Source organism: Pyrgilauda ruficollis, unplaced genomic scaffold (assembly GCF_017590135.1).
Source record: "Pyrgilauda ruficollis isolate IOZ18807 unplaced genomic scaffold, ASM1759013v1 scaffold23, whole genome shotgun sequence".
NCBI classification, from domain to species: Eukaryota; Metazoa; Chordata; class Aves; order Passeriformes; family Passeridae; genus Pyrgilauda; species Pyrgilauda ruficollis.
The window spans coordinates 15,631,183-15,653,457 of record NW_024522539.1 but is presented as its reverse complement, the minus strand read 5'-3'; the positions used below and the strand labels follow the sequence as shown (position 1 = coordinate 15,653,457).

Here is a 22,275-nt window from a genome sequence, read left to right as displayed (position 1 = left end):
CTTAAATTGAAATTACTCTTCTGCTAGAAAAGCCTCTACCCTCTTATTTCTGGAAAAAATCCTGCTTGCTTATGTGGTAATTCTTCTTTATCAAGGGCATGGTGAGAAAAAATGGCAGTACTTATGCATCTTTTTTTCCTAGATCTATGTGTTATGATGTTTGAGATGTTTTTTATTGAATTTGTTTTCCAGAATGATAGACAAGAAAGATGACACAAATGACATTTCTATGATTGATATAAGATATAAGCAGGATAAAAATGGAACTGAAGTTGTTGCTGTCCTTGACAAGCTGTACATCTGTGCTAGTATGGAATTTTTGTTGACAGTAGCACATTTTTTCATTAAGTCAATGCCAGTATCTTCAGCTGAAGGATCTGCACAATTCCAATTAAAGCAAGCTGCTTCTGGGAAATCCAAGGCAGATACAGGTCTGTAAAACCAGTTTCCACACATCTCCATTTCCTTCCTTTGCAGATTTCATTCTGAAAATTACTCATCCAAAAGTTTTCAAGATGCTTGGCATCAGACTTAGGAAATTAGTTTATTCTTCAGAATGTGTAGATTGGCCATTGACACAGTAGATAGCTTTCCTCTTTCTGTTTTTTTTTAATCAAGGTGTTTTTTTTTTTTTAAACTTATTTTCACAGAGATATCTGTACGGCCAAACATGACAGTAAAAGCTGTGATTATGGATCCAGAAATTGTATTTGTTGCTAATTTGACCAATGCTGATGCCCCTGCCTTAAAAGTTTCCTTCCAATGTGACTTTTCTCTGACATCAGACAAGCTTGCACAAAGGATGACTGCTCAAGTGAAAGCCTTCAGAGTGTTGGCCTGTGCTTTTCTCAAAGAAAAACAAGGCAAGAATGTTACTACGGTAAGGAAACCAGTGTTTCATGATGAAAAAACTATTAGAATGGGTGGCAGGCACATCCCTTAGCTGGCATATCTACAGCACTCACAACTCTGTTTTCATATCACTGATTATTCAGAATTGAGGAGGGGCCTGTGCCATTTCAAGGTGAATCTTTCATTAGTAGGTGTAGGACTTGAGCAATTAGAGCTCTGTCTAAAACCTGTGCTGTGCATTTGTAAATGACATGAAAAGTTTCTAAGTGAAGAAACTGTATGAGGGGTGATATAAGGGTGTCCTTAAGCCAGATCTTAAAAGCTCTTGCAGCTCTATATCACACCCTAGATAGCTCAGCCACCTCAGATGGCATAAAATCAGCAGGATGGCTTCTGTGGCAGTGTTGGAAACAGAAAAGGTTTAATAAAAGGCAAAATAACAAGCTCTTTACAGAATAAAATTGAGCCAGGGCAAGAGGTTCTTGCTCCTGGTGAAACCCTCACAAAAGCGATTATTTCCTTTGTTCTCTTCTTTTTCTAGTAAATTGCTCAGGTGGGACTTTTTGTCTTCTGTCCAGCTGGCTATCCTTAAGTTTGAGATGAAGTCCCCAAGGCCCTGTGAGGTGTCTTTTTACCTAATTGAGGAGAGAAACTTCTGGGCTTTTTTCCTTTTTTTAGGAGACAAAGGATAATTTTGTCACTCTGTCAACAGGGGGCACATTCCTACAGGGGGGTTTAGAAGCCCAAGACCTTTTGCAGTGTTTTTCACTGCCTGTTGGTTTCCTTATTGCAGTAGAGTCCTGAACTTCATTGGTACATTCCTGCCAAGGGAGCACTGAGCCACAAAGGAGGCCTGTGTGCTTCATCTCACATGTGCTTATCTTCCCTTATGCATTTAGGTTTTTTTAAGGATTCAGGATTTTTTAAACTATTTTATCACTGTGTGTTGGGCTTTTGTTTTGTTGGGTTTTTAAGCATTATGTCAGAAGCTTTTATTTCACTGCCTTTTAGCCTGCCAGTACAAATGGTGCTTGTGCAAATTGGGATGTGGGATTGTTGCACTATATATAGAATGTTTTTACTGTGAAACATGGTGTTGCTTCATGGGATCAGTGCCCCTTTGGCCTATGGAGTGAAAAAAATACAAGACCTTATGAAAAGGTTAGATTTAAGGAGTCACCTTAATAATCAAATTGTTTTTCACTCAGGTGTTACGGCCATGCTCTTTGGTCATGGAAAATATGATGCACACTTCAGGGTTACACACTGTGGCAGTAACAATAGAGGAACTAACTATTAAGGTAAGATTAATAAAATTGTCTTTGGAAGAAGAGCTATGTTTCTCAAACTGTAACTTGGTTTTTGTTGTTGTGTGGGGCTTTAATAAAATTATTTATAAATTGTTATTATTTTCTAAATTTTAATTTTTTTATTTCATTCATATTATTTACATTTTTTTATTTTCCCATTAGTTTAATTCCAGAAATATGCATTTTAGAACTGCTCTGTTTTGGAAAAAGTCATTGTATGTTTGTCATTTTGACAGTCCCTTGACTAAAAAGGAATAAGTTAAATACTTCAGATTCTGGGATTCCTCCTACCACTTCCCTCCAAAGTTACAAAATAACTCTTGTCCCTGCTGCTGCCACCACTATTTTTGGGATATTTTGTAGGAAAGGAAAAGAAGAGGAGGTCCGTGAATGGATTCTTTTATTTGGAAATTAAGTTGCATCTCTTAAAAGACTTTTCATGTTTGCTATTTCCATTTATCTTAGATTTTTGTATTTTAATTGAAGACTTTTTTTCTTTTTTCAAGATCTCACCAATTATTTTGAATACTGTTGTGACCATAATGGCTGCCCTAAAACCCAAAACAACAGAGGAGGATTCTAGAGGAGCAACTGAAGTTTCTGAGAATTTGTGGCAAGTGAAGCCTGTGGATGAGTGCAATGCTTGGTTTCTTGGTGTTGACATAGCCACAGAAGCAACAGAAACTTTTAAGGATCGTGAACAAATTCTGAAGCAAGAGAAATTTGATATTGTAGTGAAATCAGTTCAGATGACCTTGGAATGTGGCCTGGGCCATCGAACTGTCCCTTTATTGTTAGTGGAATCTACATTTTCAGGTGTTCTTAAAAACTGGTCCTCACTGATGGAGGTCACTGCTGATACTTCACTGGAGGTATGTGGGGCCAAACTCTTAGCAGTTTAAAACGCTTCTGCAGAGTGTCTGAGTTCAAATAACTTTTTAGTATGCTTTATATATGCTGAATTAATAATAGGTTTAATTTTAAATGCTCTCAGGGGTTCTTTAGTCAGGCAAGTAAGCATAACATACTTTATACAGAAAGTAATAGATTTTAATGGCAGTCATAATGTGAAATAATCTAGTCCTGTGTTTCTGTATTATTTTTGCATATTCAAGTTCTGCTGTGTGAACAATGACCTTGGCTTACTTGAATAGTCACATTTAACTCCTATAGCCCCCCATTTTGTTTGTTTCTCTAGCATTGTGTTTATTGGTAAGGTAGAAGTTACAGTCTTTTTGCAAAATGAGACACCATTCTGAGATGGTAGAAGTCTCCGATGGAGACAGCATGTTAAAACTTCATACAACCAGATGTGCAGCTGCTCTATGCAATGCATTTACTACTCCTTGTCATTTTACCAAATGACCTCATTTTTCATTCTGTTCTTGGATATACAAGTAGCCTTCTTCCATTGCCATGTGTGCATATCATGGTGGAGTTTGGATGCTTAATTGTGTCACCTCTGGGGGAAGTCACTGTGCTTCCATGAGGCATGAGCAAAACAGCTGAAAGGGAGAATCCAGAACTCTTGAGTCCACAGCTTCTATTCAGATTTGCAGTGATGGAAGCAAATTAAAACTTGGTGCTGGCTATGAGTTAGAAGAATCATTCCAGTGGACTAGATTCAGACTATAGTTGGCTCAAACTAATGGTTATTTCATAGTACTAAAAAGTACTTGTGGCATTGAAGTTCCTGGTCTCAAAGTCATTCTCTCAAACCATGTGGTGGAAGATAAGAGACTTGATTATGTTAATTGAAAGTGTTAAAAAGATATGGTGTTACCAGGATGCTTGGTTGCTCTCAAAGCAAGCCAGGGAATGAACTCTTGAAAAATGGTGTAATTTTTGAAAAATATATGATATATTACTCTTCTGTGTATTAGTTTTTAAAACCAGTAGAAGTTAATACTACACCTGCAGAACACAAAATGAAGATTTGTTGTTTTCTTATTCATGTTTTTCATAATAATTGCTTTGTATTTAAATACCTTATTTAATTTTGATTATTTCTGTAGGTTCACTATTACAATGAAACCTATGCGGTGTGGGAGCCACTTATTGAACGAGTTGAAGGAGGAAAGAAGCAATGGAATTTAAAGCTGGAGGTATGTAAAGATGCTTGACATTATGTGAAATGGTTTGTACAGGCAACTATTTTAATAGTTTAAATTTAGTTAAAACTTGAAATTTCTTAAAAGTTTTATGGGGCATTGACCTTTTGAATGCTGTTCCTTGAAGGAACTATGCAGTTTTACATGAGAAAAAAAAATAAATCTTTCTTTAGAGATCTTCATGTTTATCTATAATGTGAATTACCAGTGCATGGACACAATGAAGTGTGTAACCATGCAGAGAAGAGAAACTAACTTGCCTTCTGTGTTGGTGTAAAATTTCCATGTTTGTTTAAAGCATCTGAGATTTACAAGGCAAAGTAGATGTGACTTTGCTAGCACAATTGTCAAGTGTAAGTCAAGTAGTTTTTTCCTGTTTAAACGTAGCAGAAAGTAACCTATAGGTTTGTAATTGTCTAATGAGAGTTTTCTTTTAGATGAAGACTAACCCTGTCCAGGAGAGAAGTCTGCTGCCTGGGGATGATTTCATTGTTATTCCTGAGCCACAAACTGCAATTAACATCTCTTCGATGGACACAATGAATATAACAATATCCAAATGTTGTCTTACTGTTTTCAGTAACCTAGCCAAGGTAACCCCAACAGGCAGAAGGTGCTCAGTTATGTGCTTCCATAGGAAATTCTGATTATCTTTGTTTTATGAAGTATATTGGCTAATATAGTAGTAGCTTCTGTGTTAGAGCAACAAGTGTGCCTATGCAGGACTTACGGGAGTGTCATACGTGCAGGTTAAATGAACATGAAATGCTCTAATAAACACAGCTGTTTCCTACAATACTCCTTCTGAAATATCAAAACAGAAATTTACTTCCTTTCCATATTTTCTGCTTAATTGTATACTAAGAAAAGTGTGCATTTTAGGATTGGCCTTTAAACTGCAGGAGTAGAATGTCCCATGTGTTAAAAATACTTTTTACCTATTTTTCTTGTGTTAGTAGGTGTGCTTATGAATGGCTGAGGCTATTTTTCCCTCCTTTTTTTTTTTTTGGGGTGAGGAAATTTTGCTCACTAAATCAACCTGTTTTTACAGAATGTGACATGTCTATATATTTTTTAATTCCGAATGAGCAGCAGTTCTCTAAGTACTTGCTTACACTAAGTCTGTATTGGCAGTCAGTGACTGTGGCTTCTGTGTAACCAAACAAAAGTTAGTAAGTACAAGTTGTGATTGAATTTTGAGCTTGTATGTGTTCCATCTCCCTGTGACTTCTATGTCCCAGATCTTATGTTTCTCTTACAAGCTAAGATTTGGAAAAATTCCCCGTGAGGAGCATGAAGGCTTATTGTAGCATCAACATTTGCTGCAAATCACAGAATAAAATTAGGTTCCCTGGAAGTAACCTGTACTTGCCTGAAATACTACTATACAAAACATAGGTCTTGCTGTATATAATTCCTCCCCTCTTTAAAAAGGTAGCTGCTGGGAGCTGTCTTTTAAAGCCCTTACAGGTATGTTATTGTGGCTATTTATGTATGACATGTATTGTATGTTTTTATTTACAGGCATTTTCAGAAGCAACTGCATCCACCTTTGGCTATTCCTTTAAAGAGACCGCACCTATCATAGTGAAAAATGCTCTGGGTGTTTCTCTCAAAGTGCTTCCTAGCTCCAATTTTCGGATAGTGGGTTCAGTAGAAAAAGAAAACGTGAATGAAATAGAAGCTGGTCAGAGCATGGAACTGGAATACTCTGTTTTTGAAGCACCCCAGCGAGGAAGGTTGTCTGCGTTGCACCGACAGGAAAGCTCTGTCTTCTCTTTAAATTTAGGTATTATGCTAAGGAGTGCTGTTTGTTGTGACAGGCTGTGCATGGGAAGATGGGAGTTAAATTCAATGTGGTAGAAATTCAGGTTAAGTGTGTTGTGTTGGAATTACCTTTGAATATTGATGCCAATTAAAAAAAACACCACAAAACAGGTACTGGGCTTCTTAAAAAGATGGAAAATTCCTCTACTCCAGATTTTCAGAAAATGAAAAGAGTGATATTTTTTCCTACCCCTTGGGAGAACTGGAAGGCATTCTAGTGGACTCATTGATAGACCATCTTAGAGGCCCCTGTGACATAGGCCTGTGTGTTCCAGCTCCTATTAAACAGGATTTCTATTTCTGCTATCACTACTTTTATTTGGCTTTCTGTAGTTACCCAGCTACTTGAGACCAGTTATCATTCTGTGTTTTTAGCTTTGCCAGGAAATATTCCTAACAAAACAGGTTACAACAGCCACTAATATGTAATCATCTGAGTTTTTCCCTTTCCACCACATCCCATATGAAAGTACTTGGTGATACAAGGATTGTTCTGTGTTCATGAACTCAGCCAACAAATACCTTTGATAACTGCTTGCAGTATTTCCCATGCTATGTATAAATCATAATCTAAAGTTGTATGTCACATGCACATTTTCTGAAAAATCCCTTCACCCAGGATTGTTCTCCTGGGAAGCTGAGAAGCCTCAGAGAAAAAGGAAAACAAATATTATCTCATTTTCTTCTCCTGTGTTTTGCTCCTTTGGAATGTGGTTGGAGATTGTTTAATAACAGGTGATTGTTTCATTGGTTTCTGATATGAATTGTTTTGACTCATTGGCCAATCAGGGCCAAGCTGTGTCAGGACTCTGGAAAGAGTAACAAGTTTTCATTATTATCTTTTTAGCATTTAGTAAGTATCCTTTCTGTATTCTTTAGTATGGTATAGTTTAGTATTCTTTAATATAGTATAGTATAATAAAATAATAAATTAGCCTTCTGAGAACATGGAGTCAGATTCATCATTCCTTCCTGCCACAAAGGTCCCCACAAATACAATAGTTGAGGAGTATTTGGACCCCAAAACTCTCCTTCAGTGGTACTCAAGTACCATTTAAGGGCCTTTTGCCAGAGGATACTTTGGTCCTGGTTGTTGCTGAGCTTTGAGTAGCTTACGTACCGTTCAAATAGGAAATGGTAATGTGATCTATGTTGCTAATAAAGACTTTTGTCTGTTTTTATGGATCAGAACTTCAGGGATACAAGGAGGCACTGAGCATTCCTGTGGCCAAGCCAGGCCGCCGCCTGTACAGCGTCACAGACAGTGCCGACCGCCCGGACTCCATCGTGGTGCAGATCGATGCTGCGGAAGGAAATAAAGTCATTACTGTGCGCTCCCCTCTGCAGGTAAAAACCAGCCCCAGGCACCAGCCCTGACAGCACTGCTCTTCCATCAGTCACCTTCCTTTTCTTCCTTAAGGCATTTCTGCAAGACCATAGTTTTCCAAAATGTTACTTAAAGGCCAGTTACTAAGAATTCTGCTCTGTTTGTCACGTGAATTTTCCTTTGGTTTTCCCTTGCCTGTTTGGCTTTCTAATATCCTCAGCATTGGGAGTGCTTTTTATGCTACATGATGTTTTAAACATGTTTTTCAATTCTTGGGACTTAGAGTGTTCTCATATCCTTGTGTATTAAGACATCTCAAGTTTTCTAGAGTAATTTGGTTAAATCTACTAATGTTGGTTTTCCTTGTTGTTACTGATACTTTTTCCTTAAGAAATTTGAACCATAGAAATTTCTACCATAGAAATGTAATGAAAAATTACTCATTCTGATTCTAGATCAAGAACCATTTCTCAATTCCATTTGTGATCTATCAGCTGGCTAAAGGCTCCAAGTTGCTGAAGCCAATTGGCATATCCAAGCCAGAAGAAGAGTTTCATGTTCCTTTGCATTCGTACAGGTACATTTTCTCTGCTGTGTAGGGCCAGTCTCTGTCACACTGATGCACAAATACAGCATTAGTTTTGAAACCTTAATTTGCATTCCTGACTGGACTAAAACTCCAAAGTGCTGTCTTTGTTAGGTAATTAGTGTGCTGCAAAAGCACTTCAGAATATTAGCCGTGACTTTAAAGTGGATGAAGTTAGGTGTCAGTGCAAAGCCATTGTGTACCATTCCTGCTGTTTTCTTGCAGGTGCCATCTGTATGTCCAACCAACAGGAGTATTTGAGGGTCAGTTCAAGGAGTCTACAACTTACATTGCCTGGAGGGAAGAGCTACACAGGAGCAATGAAGTCAAGTGCTTGTTACAGTGCCCAGCCACTGAGAGCAATTTCTTGCCTCTAATAATCAGCTCAACAGCTGTACCTGACGAGCTAAATTATATTTCAAGTTCTGTAGAGGAGTTGGATCCTGCCTACATTATCCACCTTGGCCCTACACTGACTGTGAGGAATCTTCTACCATACTCCTTGAGATTTTTACTTGAGGTAAGTTACTTTATGGTTTTATTTGTAAATCCTTTACTTGGTTTTGAGTAAGAATGCATTTACTTAGAAGTGAATGTGAATGTAGTATGTTGGGTTTCGTATTTTCTATTGTAAATGAATGAGGCAGATACTTCATTCTGGATGTTTTGGGCATTGTTTTAAATTTGTGTTTACCTGACCAGCTCTGCCTTGCTCCTTTAACAGGACTCCAGTTCTGAATTAGTCTTTTCCTTTACATACTTTTGAGATTCTGTTTGTGTTTTGCAAGCTGTCTTTAGCTTCAGAAGAAGAGGTATAAGAGAAAGCACCTGTATTTTCTAAGCCTTTTTTTTAATGTAGAAAATGCAAATTCTCTCCATTCTGACACAATTCTTTACTGATGACTACTGTGATGTCTTGCTTGCACAAATTGGAAGAATCTTTGAAGGATGCTACACAGACAGTTTTCCTCCTGTCTGTTCAGTATTTTCAGTATCTAGTATTTCTTCATTAATCTGAGTGATTTTATTAAATATAATAGGTGTGAGTATTTAGAACCACCATCCTTGTTTGTTCTGTTTTGTCGTACTTGCATAACTGGCTGTGACATTCATTGAGATCTTTCTTTCACTTCTGTCCAACATCCCAATGGCACTATTCCCAGTTTTCCTCACCTCCATTGTACTTCAGTACTTGGAGTAACAGAATGTTGAACAGAGTGCTGTTGCTTTGACTGAGGAGCTAGAAATCAGTAATTCATATCTATTTCTGAAGTCACTGTACCTGTACAGGGGTTTGTGCTTATTGTCTTCACATCCCTGGGCTAATCAAGCCTAGCTACTGTTCCATACAGTTAAATACAGTGTTTATCAGCAAAAATTAGGAAAGCTGTTGTTGTTGGATGCTACTGCCTGAGCCAAGTTGTGCTACCAAATAATATGGCAGAACTGGCAGGTTTGTGCCTTGGGGGTTCTTTAGTGTGAAAAATCCTGGCTGTGTATCTGCAGCATAGTCCAGTGCAGCGTTACACCCAGTATTGTAAGAATATGAAAAAGAAATCATAATCATTGCCAAAATCCTTTGGAAATCATGGAGGAGAGTGGAAGGGAGTGGAAATGGGATATATTAGAACTAGTTTACCTTCCTGAGATCGAGAATTAAGCAGTCTGTACTGCTCTGCAAGTAAAGTGCTGTTGATCTCAAATTATTCACAGGATCAATCTCAAGTGAAAGTTTGATTGGAATTTAAGACATGGGTTATTGAGATATCTGAGATGTACATCCTACAAGAGAATAAAATGCTGGTTCTTGAACACCCAACTTTTATGTGTTGAAAACTTGATTTGCCTTGTCTGATTTTGCTACAGGGAACTGCAGAAGACTGTGAATTAACTGAAGGGAGTGCTGCAGATGTTTTTCATTCAAGAATCAGTGGAGAAATAATGGACCTTGTGTTGTTAAAGTATCAAGGCAAAGACTGGCATGGCCATCTTAAAATTTGTGATGGGATGTCTGAATTTTTTCCTGTGTGTTTCACATCTCACTGTGCCTCAGAGCTGACAGTGGATGTTTACATCCATTCGAGGCGGGTCGGGAGCCACATGGTCCTGTCTGTGTTCAGTCCCTACTGGATTATCAACAAGACTTCCAGAGTTCTCCAGTACCGAGCTGAAGACACTCATGTGAAGCATCCAGCAGACTACAGAGATATTGTTTTGTTTTCATTTAAAAAGAAAAATATTTTTAGTAAGAACAAGGTATGCTTACTTTAGATGGCAGTCTTTAAGTCATGCTCTGAGGGAGAAAACACACATTTTATATAAGGAATATTTTTATGTAGTTTTTAATTTGACTGCTGCTTTCTTTGGTACTTGGACATTTAAAATGTACACTGTAAATATTTTGTTTTGTGTTACACACATTCCTTTTGTTTTGATTTTGGTATGATGTGTACATGGTCAAGTGAAGAGTACTGCAATAGAAGGTTTTTTTTGAATACTTTTGGATTTTGGAAAAAAAGTGTTTTTGAATTTAGAATTTTTTAAATAACTTTTTTAACCTAACAATAGTTGAAGAAATGGTTGAAAAGCTGTTCATTTGATTATTTCCTTCCATCTCTTCAAGTTTGTGAAGCACCACAAAGTGGTGGACTTGTTTCCCCATCTGTGTGTGCTGTCATGAGCATGAGTCAATGAGGACTACTCTGCTTTGATACCTTTTAGTGTAGCATCTTTCCCAGAACTCGATCACAGATGAATAAATCAGAATATGAATAGTGATACTACATTATTACATTGTCCTAATTTATGGAAGGTGTTAAAAGCACTGAAGTGTTGTCTTTACGTTGCTATATGTGATACAACTGCAGTCCATAATGCATTAACTACAGAATGAAAATGAGTTTACTGAATTACTTTGCATGTTGTGTTTTGTGTGTAGATCCAGCTCTGTATTTCGACTAGCACTTGGTCCAACAGCTTTTCCCTTGATACGGTGGGAAGCTATGGATGTGTCAGGTGTCCAGCTAATAACATGGACTATCTGGTAAGATCTGTTGCAGTGATTTGTGAAGCTCTGTTTGTGTTCTTCTGGCTTGACGTTTTACAAACATGTAGTACTCTCGGTTTGAAAACACAGTGATGAACATGCATAGTGGAGATAATTGTTCATGATTGTTTGCAAGTGTTTAGATCTGCACTCCTTATTCAAGACTGCATTTTCACAACTGAGCAGAGTAAAGAGATGTGGAGAGTTGTGTTTTCATGTACTCTTTAACTGTGTTCTAATGATAATGGTCATTTTAAGTTAGGATTTACTCTAGAAGGATTTCTGGTGGATTTTCCCCACAAAAGCTACAGCTGCAAAATGCTACTGCTAAACCTGTCACTTAACTTTTGTGTTACTTCTGTTGCATAATCTGCTGATTTTACTGCATGGTTTATGCTTTTACTTCAGGTGAGAGGAACAGGTGTGTTGTGTGTTAGGCTTTGTAATAACACTGATGTTGGCTTTTCTATTTTCCATCCTAACATTTCTTTTTAGCTTGTTGTTGATTATTTGCTCAAATTCTCCTTGTTCAACAGGTTGGAGTCAGCATCAGAATGAGCAGTTTCAACCTTACCAGGATCGTTACCTTCACTCCATTCTACACAATAGCAAACAAATCTTCTCTGGAACTTGAAGTTGGAGAAATTGGTCCTAATGGTTCTCTTCCAACTAATAAATGGAATTATATCTCAGTTTCAGAGGTAATGTTTCATGCCTTTTGATATCACTGTAGAGAAACAGTTGGTGTTTAGGTGTCACTTAGGGGAAGAGCAATTCTCTTATGGAAGCTGTCTCTTCTGGTGGCATGATATGGACATTTCACATCCCAAGCGAACTTGAACAGTATAGGTTGGATGTGCTGGTGCATTAATCAAGTCATTCAATTTAGGTGAGTTAGTAGACATGGATCATGTTCATCAGGAAATACTTGGATAAGAACTAAGGCATGTGAAATAGTCACACAACCCTGTTTGTTTACTGCTGGGTTACATATTGAACATATATGAGATGTTCAAGTCATGTATTTCTTGTCTTACAGTGTCTTCCATTTTGGCCTGAAAACTCATCTGGTGAACTTTGTGTAAGAGTAGTTGGCTATGAAAGCTCATCCAAACCATTCCTGTTTAAAGCCCAGGACAATGGTACTCTGCTGAAACTGGAAGAATTGGTGAGATTGACTTTGTGTAGTCTGTTGTTAATTCTCCATTTTAGCCCTATGGTATCTTGACTGAATGAAATCAACAAGATCAAAACCTTGTGCCTTAAGTTATGGGTACACTGCTCTTCATTCAGTTCTGTTGCATAAAAGTAGTTATGAATCAAGTTTGCAGTGTTGTTAATGTTTTCACAGCTGTGTGGTCAAGTTGATTTACTTGTGACAAGCTTATAGGAAACTGAACAGCTGTATTGCTATTAAGTTACAATGGTATACTGCACCTCTGATATCTGGGCTTTCTGCAGAGGTATGTCTTGGGTGCCTTCAGTTTGTTTAAATATATGGAATAGTAACAAACAATACATGATATTTTAGGATTTCTTCATAAGCTATTACTTGTTGGAGACACACAGTTCATGGGTAAATTAATTTGATTCAAATGAAGAATATTATAATTTGAGAACTCACCCTAGCCTAGCACCAGGGAACGTGTTTATAATGGTACCATGTTCAGTAATATAATGCTTATCATAGTTCTAACTTGAATTAATCCTTAGAACAAATCCTGAGTTTTGTCTGACTTCCTCTGCAGAATGGGGGCTTGCTGGTGGATGTGAATGTCTCAGAGCATTCTACTGTGATAAGCTTCACAGATTACCACGAGGGAGCTGCCCCAGCTCTGATTGTGAACCACACTCCATGGGACTCCCTCAGATATAAACAGAGGTATGTGAAAGGAGCAATTCAGCACTGCTTGTTTAACCAGGGGATATCCTGGTTAAACATCCCCAAGATGTCACATGGATATCACCAAGAGCTGATGTCCCTGCAGCTGGACTTGTCTGGGATCAATAGCTTAGGCCCTTCACGCCTCACTGCTGGAGGGGTGGAGTAGTTAGTACTGGGGTTTGCTTGCACCACTTCCATCAGTGCTTTGAACCAGTGAATGCTGTTATTTTCTCCTTTTCTTTTAACCTGCAGTGGATTACAAGAGGAAATGGAGTTGAAACCAAGGCAAGTATGCCTCTTTGCCTGGACAGATCCAACCAAACCAAGAAAGTTGACTTGGGGCTACTCTCAATGTTTTGGTGAACATGACCTACTTAAGGTAAATTTTGTAAGAGGAGAAGTAAATGTTGAACCAATTTAGGACTATTCCAAAATTAAAACTATCTGTGAGAAAGCTTCCTCAGTAACTTTGTCTGTCTCATCCTGTAGGAGACTTATAGCTACTATCAAGAAGCAAGATTTTAGATGTTTTCATAGTCCACTGTGTCTGTCTTTAGTTAGCTGCCCACTTACACATTACACTACAATGAATTCATCAGAGGTGGCTTGGTTTTTCTGTTGAGTAGCACAGTTAGCAAAACCAAAAAATATTGCTAACTAAAGGAAGGGATAGGAAAGCAAGCTTGAGTTTCAGTTGTACTGGAAATGGGTTTAATTTCACACACCTGAACTCAGACAGAACCGGTTACAGTGTGCTTTACTGTATAAGCACTTCCTTGGGTCAATTTTTCACATTTAGAAATGGTTTTAGTTTAAAACCAATTTCCTAACCATAGAATTATGCATTAATGATTCTTTGGGGCTTTTCAGTAGAGGGCTTTAATTATCTCAGTTTTGCCTTACAAATTAAAAATAAGGAGTATCTGCTTTTGAAGAGCAGAGATCTTACTGGTTTTACTGTTTCATGGTATATGATTTATTGCCTTCTTCTGCCATGACTAAGATTCCAAGCATTTTGATTTGCTCTGAAGGCTTTTGTTCCCTAATGATTTCAAATATTACTCTAAACCACAGATATTGCTGCAATGTTTAGTTTACAAAAGAGGGAGAAAAATATCCTAACCTCCGTTTCTTTTCAGTGTTAAGGTACCAGGTGCAGCCAAGTCAGGACAATGCAGTAAACTGAACAAACAGGAAAAATACTGAGTTCTGGTTTAAATTTCTCTGTAAACTTGCTTAGAAACATAGAGCAACATCAGGGATTTACTCATGTAATATGCTTTCTTTCCCCCCGATACAGGATGACTGTGGCCAGTTCCCTTACAATGCAAATACTCAAATTCACTGGGTGTCTTTCCTGGACGGACGGCAGCGAGTGCTGCTTTTCACAGATGATGTGGCACTGGTTTCTAAAGCACGACAAGCAGAGGAGCTGGAGCAACCTGATCAAGAAATCAACTTGTCAATCCATAGTCTTGGACTTTCTCTAGTTAACAATGAAAATAAAAAAGAAATCTCTTACATAGGAATTACTAGGTACTGCCTATGGAAGTGTAAATATTCCTTGGAATAATCAACATTTGGCAGTGTATTATAATTTTAGCAATAGTTGAAGGGGGTATATTTCAAGTTAAGTTAAGTGAAGCATTTTTAATTAAAATTAAGTTTTGCATTTACTCCTATTGTGGAATTAAAACCAATAGGATTTAACTGCCTCATTTTTTTTTTTTTTAGCTTACAGTAAAAAAAGACGCAATAGTGTTTTTTGAGCCTGAGAAATTAGAAAAATATATTTTACATTGTTTGCATGCATAAGAAAGGTATAAATACTACAAAATTGTTAACTTTGTCTTGCAGTTCTGATGTTGTTTGGGAGCGGAAACCAAGGCAAAAGTGGAAACCATTTAATCAAAAGCAAATAAACCTACTGGAACAAGCATATCAAAAGTATCTCTCCAAGAGTGCTTTCCAAGGTCCTGGTTGGCATAAACTGGACAGCAATATTGAGGTATATATTGCATTTCAGTGTTTCACTTGCAGGACAAGTGCAACAGTTAAAAGAGACTTGTGGTTTGCTAAGTTAGGATGGATGCTGTGTGAAGAGAAACAGAAACAAGAGGCAAGATTTTTTATTTAAATAGGTGCGCATTTTACAAAGTAGAATGTTTTTGTCTTGTGATCATACTGCGGCAGTACTGAGGTATTAGCCAGGCTTGTATTATGAAGTAAGAATTTCAAAGGATTTTTCTTTTGTGTGGTAGAAAAGATTGCTCAGTGTCTGCATGTTAATTGTGAACCTATATTTGCAGTATATACCCTAAATTCTTTGCAGAAATTTTGATTCTAGCTTCTTAATAAGGTGCAGTTCCCATTACTTGATATGGTAAAGGAGTCTGCAGTGTTCAAGGACTCTGGAAATTAATCCACTTACTTGAGGTTGTTCAGACATTAATTATACATACCTGAATTCCATGCATAAAGAGTGTATTCAAATGGCTAAGTCCAATACAACCATTTTATAGTACCATGGGTCAGGCTTGTTTCCTATATCATCCTTTCATTTGAAAAACATGTATATACCCTCAGCTCTTTGAATACTTGAATTTTGACCATTGCAGTAGTGCATTTATAGTACATGGTATGAAATATTTTATCTGTAGGTCATTGCATTTTATTCTCAGTAAAGGAGAGCTTTATGCTTCTGCTTCTCTTAAGTTAAAAGTTTCACGACTGGGAGAAAATGTCAGTTGGGAAAGTAGTCAGCTGCATATAAATGTCTTTAATTATTCCAGTGTAATATATAACTCATGAAGAAACAGCTGCTTAGATGACACAGAGGTTCCTGCTTGGGACAGCTAAAGCTGCAATGTAATGTCCTTGTCAGACTAACTGATAGTTTTCACTATTTTCCATGCAGTTAATTAGGTGGATAAATTCAGTAGCCTTGTGATCTGATAATAAGGAAAACCACAGGGTTTATTTGCTAGTCTGCCAACTAGTAATGTACCATTTTATTTTTTCCCAAATTAAACTGTATCTTAGCTCTGCTTCCTTATATTTGCAGGTGAATTTTAGCAAGTCTCCAATGGAAATGCGTCTCCCAGTCAGATGCAGCATCCGCCGTAACTTCCTGTCAGGAATTCAGGTTGAATTCAAGCAGTCACCTCACCAGAGGAGCTTACGGGCTCAGCTGTACTGGCTGCAGGTACCAGCCTTCCTCTGGTTTTGAAACTAAACAGCACATTAAGGCTTTAATTTCATTCATTTATGTGAAGAACTATCTCCAGATCTTATGCATGTGGTGCTCGCTACATCAGAGTAGCAGGGGTGCTGTGATGGAAAAGTATTGCAGAACTGTCATCCCAGGATTTTGAAGTAGTGTGAAAAGAACTCCACAAAACTGTGTGCTAATGTAAAGCAGGGTGCTATGATGGAGAGTTTATTTCTGAAGAGCTGTGTTTTGGTGTTTTAAAACAGACCTCAACCTTTTTCAAAATTTGTTTACTGTAGTTTTTACACAGAAGTGTAACATTATTCTACAGAGTATATTTAGGAGTTTAGAGACCTTTAGTACAAAACTGCCTGTCTAGTGGTAAGTGGAGAATAGGCATTTAAATATTTTAAAATGGTATGCAGTAATGTATCTGCGTGTAATATTAACACTGAATTAATGTGCAACACTTGCAGCAGATCAGCATAGTCCTGTCAGTACTAATAGTGTTCCTAAATTTGCCAGTAGAGCACATTAGCAGGTACTGGCAAGAAGTGTTCAGTGCGAGAGGAAAATAATGTTGAGTCATCATCATTGCCGTCTTCATCTCCATTTGCTGCCCTCCACTGAGGAACCTTGTGCTTTTTCTGACCCGCTGGGGGGGAAGTTTGCTCCTTCCTTTTATATTTCATTTTGTTTTTACTTTTGCCTGAAGGTGGTTTTCACTATACAGTCAATATATGCCATGAGCTGCAGACCTTGTAAGTGAGTTTTTGTGGGTGTGAACCTCTCTAAGCATCCCTTGTGCAGCACTTGCAACCATGTGACCTTTTATAACTGAATGAGTAAATTCCACAGTGGTATCAGAGTAATCCTTTTGCTCTTTCCTCCTTCCACCCTAATAAGTAGGGCATTTCCCTTGAAAACAATTTATAAACAAGTTACTGAAGCCTTCTGAAATGAGAACTGTTTGATTATCATGTCACTAAAATATTCCTGTAATTATGCAATAATTTTTTAGGTTGATAATCAATTACCAGGATCGATGTTTCCTGTTGTATTTCACCCTGTAGCCCCTCCCAAGTCCATTGCTTTGGATTCAGGTAAGAGAAAGCCTATAGTAATATCAGATTTATTCAGCCTTGAAAGTAGGAGAATGGCAATTTATTTTTGAGTGTTTTTTTCTCTTTAGAACCAAAACCCTTCATTGACATCAGCATCATCACTAGATTCAATGAATACAGCCAAGTCCTGCAATTCAAGTGAGTGTAACAATGAATCGTAATTTAATTTTACAAATGTGCTATATTTTAGAAGGGAGCTTTGTTCTAAAGTTTGTTCTCCTATCCAAACCACTCTTGACTTTAGACTGAGTTTTTAAATGTCTCCAATAAAAAAAAAATTCAAAAAGGAACTTGATTTTAGAAAATAAGGACTGATCATGTGAAGGGACTGTTATGCAAATTCTTTAGTAATCAGAATTATTTCCTTCTTGTACTACAGTATCAGAGTTGTGTGTCTGTTTGCTGTGCACTGCTGGCCAGTGAGCACTTCTAATTATAAATTGAGAGTTGATATTGTGGATTGTAATTCTTAATATGTGACATTGCACAGCAAGACTTTACTTGTGTAGGCTAAGCATATAATATTTTAGTTAAATTTATACAGGTATACACTTTCTTTCCCATTTTAGGTATTTCATGGTTCTTATCCAGGAAATGGCACTGAAAATTGATCAAGGGTTTTTAGGAGCACTTAGTGAGCTTTTCACTCCATCTACAGACCCAGAAGCTGAAGGACAGAGGGTAATGTTTGAGAGAAACAGACTTTTGCTGGAATGGGACCATAAGTGATTGAGGAATTTAAGTGAATATCAGTATAATATTAAAAAATACCCCAAAATTTTGTTTGTCTTATGGGTTGTTTGGGGTTTTTTTGCTATCCCTGGATTCATTAGTACTCTCATATTTAAGTAGTTAGTTAACTGTATTTAACTGTGATTATTTTTTCTACTGTTTATTTATAGATATATGAAAACACATTTAGATATAATATGATTAATTGTATTACATATATGGATGAGATTAACTTCCTTTTTCTCTTTTAAATATTGAAACCAGTCTAAATTAATTCAGCAAGATGTGGATACACTTAACACTGAGCTGATGGAGTCTTCCCTAACAGATGTGTCAATGCTCAGCTTCTTTGAACATTTCCATATTTCTCCAATTAAGGTATGCAATAGAGAGATTATTGGTTAATAAATCATCCAGTTAATTCATTACAGTATATATGTCCCTAGTGGGGATTTTGCATTCTCTAGAATTTAATACTTTGTTGGAAAACTTCCTCTGTTGCCCATGAGTACAAAAGACTTTTAACCATAACTAAGTGGGGAGAATCAATGGGTATAATAATGGTGAAAGCCAGATAAAATACTGAATAAAGTAATGTATCATAAATTAAAATACACTTTATTATTAAAATACACTTTAATGGGATTATCTTCATGTCTCTCTTGAAGCAGTTAGATTTCTTTGGAGCAAGGGAAGAAAAATCATCAGTAGATGAAATGATAGCTTTCCTCAGCTTTCATCACTGATTTGTTACATGTGCATCACATGACCTGCCTGCTCTGGTTTGGCTTTTCTTTGGTCTTGATTTGTCTTGTTTTACTAATTCTGCCTTGACAGTTGCATTTGAGTTTGTCTCTGGCTTCTGGTGGAGAAGCATCAGATAAAGGGGAAGAAATGATAGCCATCCATTCTCTGAATTTGCTGTTGAAAAGTATTGGAGCCACTCTAACAGATGTGGATGATGTTATTTTCAAGTAAGCAAATTCAATTGGTTGGGGTTGTTAGTTCAGGTTTTTTTGTTTAATACTTTGACTGCTGTACACTTAATAATTGAATCCATGGTAAACCTTGCTGACTGACTCTAGTTTAAGTTTATACAGCCTTAGGGGAAAGGGAGGAATGGAGAGAAGATGGGGTTTGGGATCCTTCTTAAGGCAATAGTCTTCAGGATTTTCTGAAGGAAAGCAGAGAAGTATTTGAAGGAGGAAGGGTATCTTTAACTAATGTATGATTACTTGTCTTTCAGACTTGCTTTCTTTGAAATTAAATACCAGTTCTACAAGAGAGATCAACTGAGGATGAGAGTTATTAGGCATTACAGTGAACAAGTAAGCTTATTTAGTCAAGCCTTTGTGTACAATTTTGAGTATGTGTCTTAAAGATTTTGTTTTTCTTCACCAAATACTTAGTTGGGCACTCAATGCCTTACTTGGGTAGTAAATTAAACAATGAACCAGGCTGAGGTTCTGATGTGTGTGACAACAGCTCATAACACTGCTTTTGTTGTTTGTGTTTTTTCTTCCCTCTCATCATTTAGTTCCTGAAACAGATGTATGTTCTTGTACTTGGATTAGATGTTCTTGGAAATCCATTTGGTTTGATCAGAGGGCTGTCTGAGGGAGTTGAAGCTTTTTTCTATGAGCCATTCCAGGTATGAGTTCCTGATTCTTTAACTGTGTCTTTATAAAAGGCTGATTGAATGTACTGATAGGGTTATAGTTTGTTGTCACTGTACTCCACACCCTGAACAGGCAGGCAGCAGTCATTTTTTAATGTGAATTTCAAAGAAATAACCAATTCAGATGGCCTTACTTGCATCAATGTAAAGGAATTGCTAGTTTTTCTTGAAACAGATGGATCATTGTGTAGTTTAATGCTATTCCTAATAAATTTCATTTTTAGGGTGCTGTTCAAGGACCTGAAGAATTTGCTGAAGGCTTTGTAATTGGTGTTAGAAGTCTTCTTGGGCACACAGTGGGTATGTGTCATAGTATTCTTTTTTGGTGAATTCCCACAGTATTTTTCTAGTGAGTATTTGAGGTTGTCATACTGTTGCCAGTGTTTGTGGTACAGATCATTCACACATAATTTACCTGAGACCATCTAAATATCTGTTTGTAGACTAAGCAACCAATGTGAGAAACATTGCATATATAATTAAATTAGTAACATGCTCTGGATAAATAAGAAGCATAATTTTAATAGTCCTAAAATGTCTGGGGAAGCCTGAGAAGTGTTCTGTTACAATTACTTTAGATTTTTATTTAGCTGTGTCATGACAGTAATTAGAGAAAAGACTATTTAATCCATTATGCTATGTAACATGTAGTGGAATGCTGTAAGTGTTCCCTGTTGCTGTATGTATGGATATCAGACCAGATTCTGGATTCTTCTCATGGATAACATGGCTCTGTGTGAATTCATCATATCTAAACTGAATATGAAGGGAAATTGCTATGAACTTGTTGGCTTCTTGTGTGTTGTCTGCTGTTAAAGTGTGAAAGCACAGTAACTTCTGCTTTGTGCCCTGTTCCTTCAGGTGGGGCAGCAGGGATGGTGTCCAGGATCACTGGTACTGTTGGCAAAGGCTTGGCTGCCATTACTCTGGATGAAGAATTTCAGCAGAAAAGGAGAGAGGAGATGGGTCGGCAGCCAAAAGATTTCGGGGAGAGCCTGGCCAAAGGAGGAAAAGGCCTGTTACGGGTAGGGGTTTGGAGATGACTGTTTCATCTGCCAACTTGCTTGAAAATCACCTGCAGGAAGTTTGATGTTTTTTTTTGTTGGTTCATTAACTAAAAAGAAGAGAAAAACAGGCAGTGGGTTTATAGGAGACTCAGTGTAGTGCATCAGCTGTAGTGTTTGAGGTCATGTTTCTGGTAACCTGAGAAACTGAAATTAGGATCTTGAACAGGAAATAACACCAATTTCTCCTGTGTATTGTATAAATAAATTAATAGTTACTCATATTCAACAAATGTGTCAGGTAATTAAGGTAAATGGGCCCTTGTAGGTACACAGTTTGTGGTAATTGGGAATGAGCACAACTGTGAGCAGCAGGTGAGCAGCACTGCCAGCAATGAGCCATGGAGTGCCCAGGGGCACTGACAAAATCACCTGCAGGAAGTTTGATGTTTTTTTTTGTTGGTTCATTAACTAAAAAGAAGAGAAAAACAGGCAGTGGGTTTATAGGAGACTCAGTGTAGTGCATCAGCTGTAGTGTTTGAGGTCATGTTTCTGGTAACCTGAGAAACTGAAATTAGGATCTTGAACAGGAAATAACACCAATTTCTCCTGTGTATTGTATAAATAAATTAATAGTTACTCATATTCAACAAATGTGTCAGGTAATTAAGGTAAATGGGCCCTTGTAGGTACACAGTTTGTGGTAATTGGAATGGGCACAGCTGTGAGCAGCACTGCCAGCAATGAGCCATGGAGTGCCCAGGGGCACTGACCAACCCCCAAAAGGAGCAGAGGGCACACAGGGGCAATGCATGAACATAAGGGGGGTAAAAGGTATAAAGAACAAGAGGATCAGATGTTTTCAACCTTCTGAAGTGGTATGTTGTTACTCTGTTTGGGGTGAAGCTTTCTGAAATTGTTTGATGATACTCTGTGTATCGTGGCCGTCTCAGCTGTGATACGTACTGTGACAGGCCCTAACTTGATCTTGCAGTCAATTCTGTTATTCAAGTCTTTGCCTCAGTTATAGTTTTTTTAAAAATAAAAAGAGAAAAAACAAAGCCAAAACCCCCAGCCAAACAGTGTTTCTGATACTGAACTTTACATTATAAAGTATTAAAATAAGGATGTGTGACAACAGGCTGCCCAGTTGGACTGACAGCATTTGAGTTTCTCATTGGAAACTTAATTATCTTTGTTTTAGGGTGTTGTTGGAGGTGTGACAGGCATCATCACCAAACCAGTAGAAGGTAAGCACGAATGCTGCATTGCAGTGCTTAAGTGGTTTCTCAGTACTTGACTGTTTATTTTGTAATGTTAAGAAATAGCAAACCAAGTATGGTGATGATAAGGCATAGCAAGATTTTTATATTTCTTATTCAAATATGAATTTACACAATGATTTCCTCAAATATTTTTTTATCTGTTGTTGGCTTTACCACCTTTTAACCCTTTGTATGAGTTAATAATGGGTCATCTCTGTGATGTATTTTGTTAGGCCTGCTGTAGCACCCAATTCATTGTCTGAAGCCGGAATAAAGATAGTAAAAATAATGAAGTAAAAATCACCAGCTGAAAAAGT

General features: G+C 37.4%; 1 protein-coding gene across 2 annotated transcripts in view; it reads left to right on the top strand.

The window, feature by feature from the left end:
- Positions 1-22,275, top strand: part of VPS13C (vacuolar protein sorting 13 homolog C) — a 76,373-nt gene that overhangs the window by 42,290 nt on the left and 11,808 nt on the right. For both annotated transcript variants that reach the window (XR_005955267.1, XM_041468891.1), the window contains exons 49-77: positions 193-431; positions 651-880; positions 2,061-2,153; positions 2,669-3,034; positions 4,178-4,267; positions 4,711-4,866; positions 5,798-6,062; positions 7,290-7,447; positions 7,883-8,004; positions 8,239-8,533; positions 9,880-10,269; positions 10,952-11,056; positions 11,596-11,760; positions 12,099-12,227; positions 12,808-12,941; positions 13,197-13,323; positions 14,245-14,480; positions 14,802-14,952; positions 16,009-16,149; positions 17,177-17,258; positions 17,348-17,417; positions 17,849-17,960; positions 18,276-18,389; positions 18,849-18,985; positions 19,258-19,339; positions 19,549-19,662; positions 19,914-19,989; positions 20,551-20,714; positions 21,898-21,943. Coding sequence is in view for 1 of the 2 variants with exons in the window: in XM_041468891.1 (XP_041324825.1) it covers positions 193-431; positions 651-880; positions 2,061-2,153; positions 2,669-3,034; positions 4,178-4,267; positions 4,711-4,866; positions 5,798-6,062; positions 7,290-7,447; positions 7,883-8,004; positions 8,239-8,533; positions 9,880-10,269; positions 10,952-11,056; positions 11,596-11,760; positions 12,099-12,227; positions 12,808-12,941; positions 13,197-13,323; positions 14,245-14,480; positions 14,802-14,952; positions 16,009-16,149; positions 17,177-17,258; positions 17,348-17,417; positions 17,849-17,960; positions 18,276-18,389; positions 18,849-18,985; positions 19,258-19,339; positions 19,549-19,662; positions 19,914-19,989; positions 20,551-20,714; positions 21,898-21,943 (4,589 nt within the window). In the remaining variant the exon portion in view is untranslated. The remainder of the gene's footprint in view (positions 1-192; positions 432-650; positions 881-2,060; positions 2,154-2,668; positions 3,035-4,177; positions 4,268-4,710; positions 4,867-5,797; positions 6,063-7,289; positions 7,448-7,882; positions 8,005-8,238; positions 8,534-9,879; positions 10,270-10,951; positions 11,057-11,595; positions 11,761-12,098; positions 12,228-12,807; positions 12,942-13,196; positions 13,324-14,244; positions 14,481-14,801; positions 14,953-16,008; positions 16,150-17,176; positions 17,259-17,347; positions 17,418-17,848; positions 17,961-18,275; positions 18,390-18,848; positions 18,986-19,257; positions 19,340-19,548; positions 19,663-19,913; positions 19,990-20,550; positions 20,715-21,897; positions 21,944-22,275) is intronic.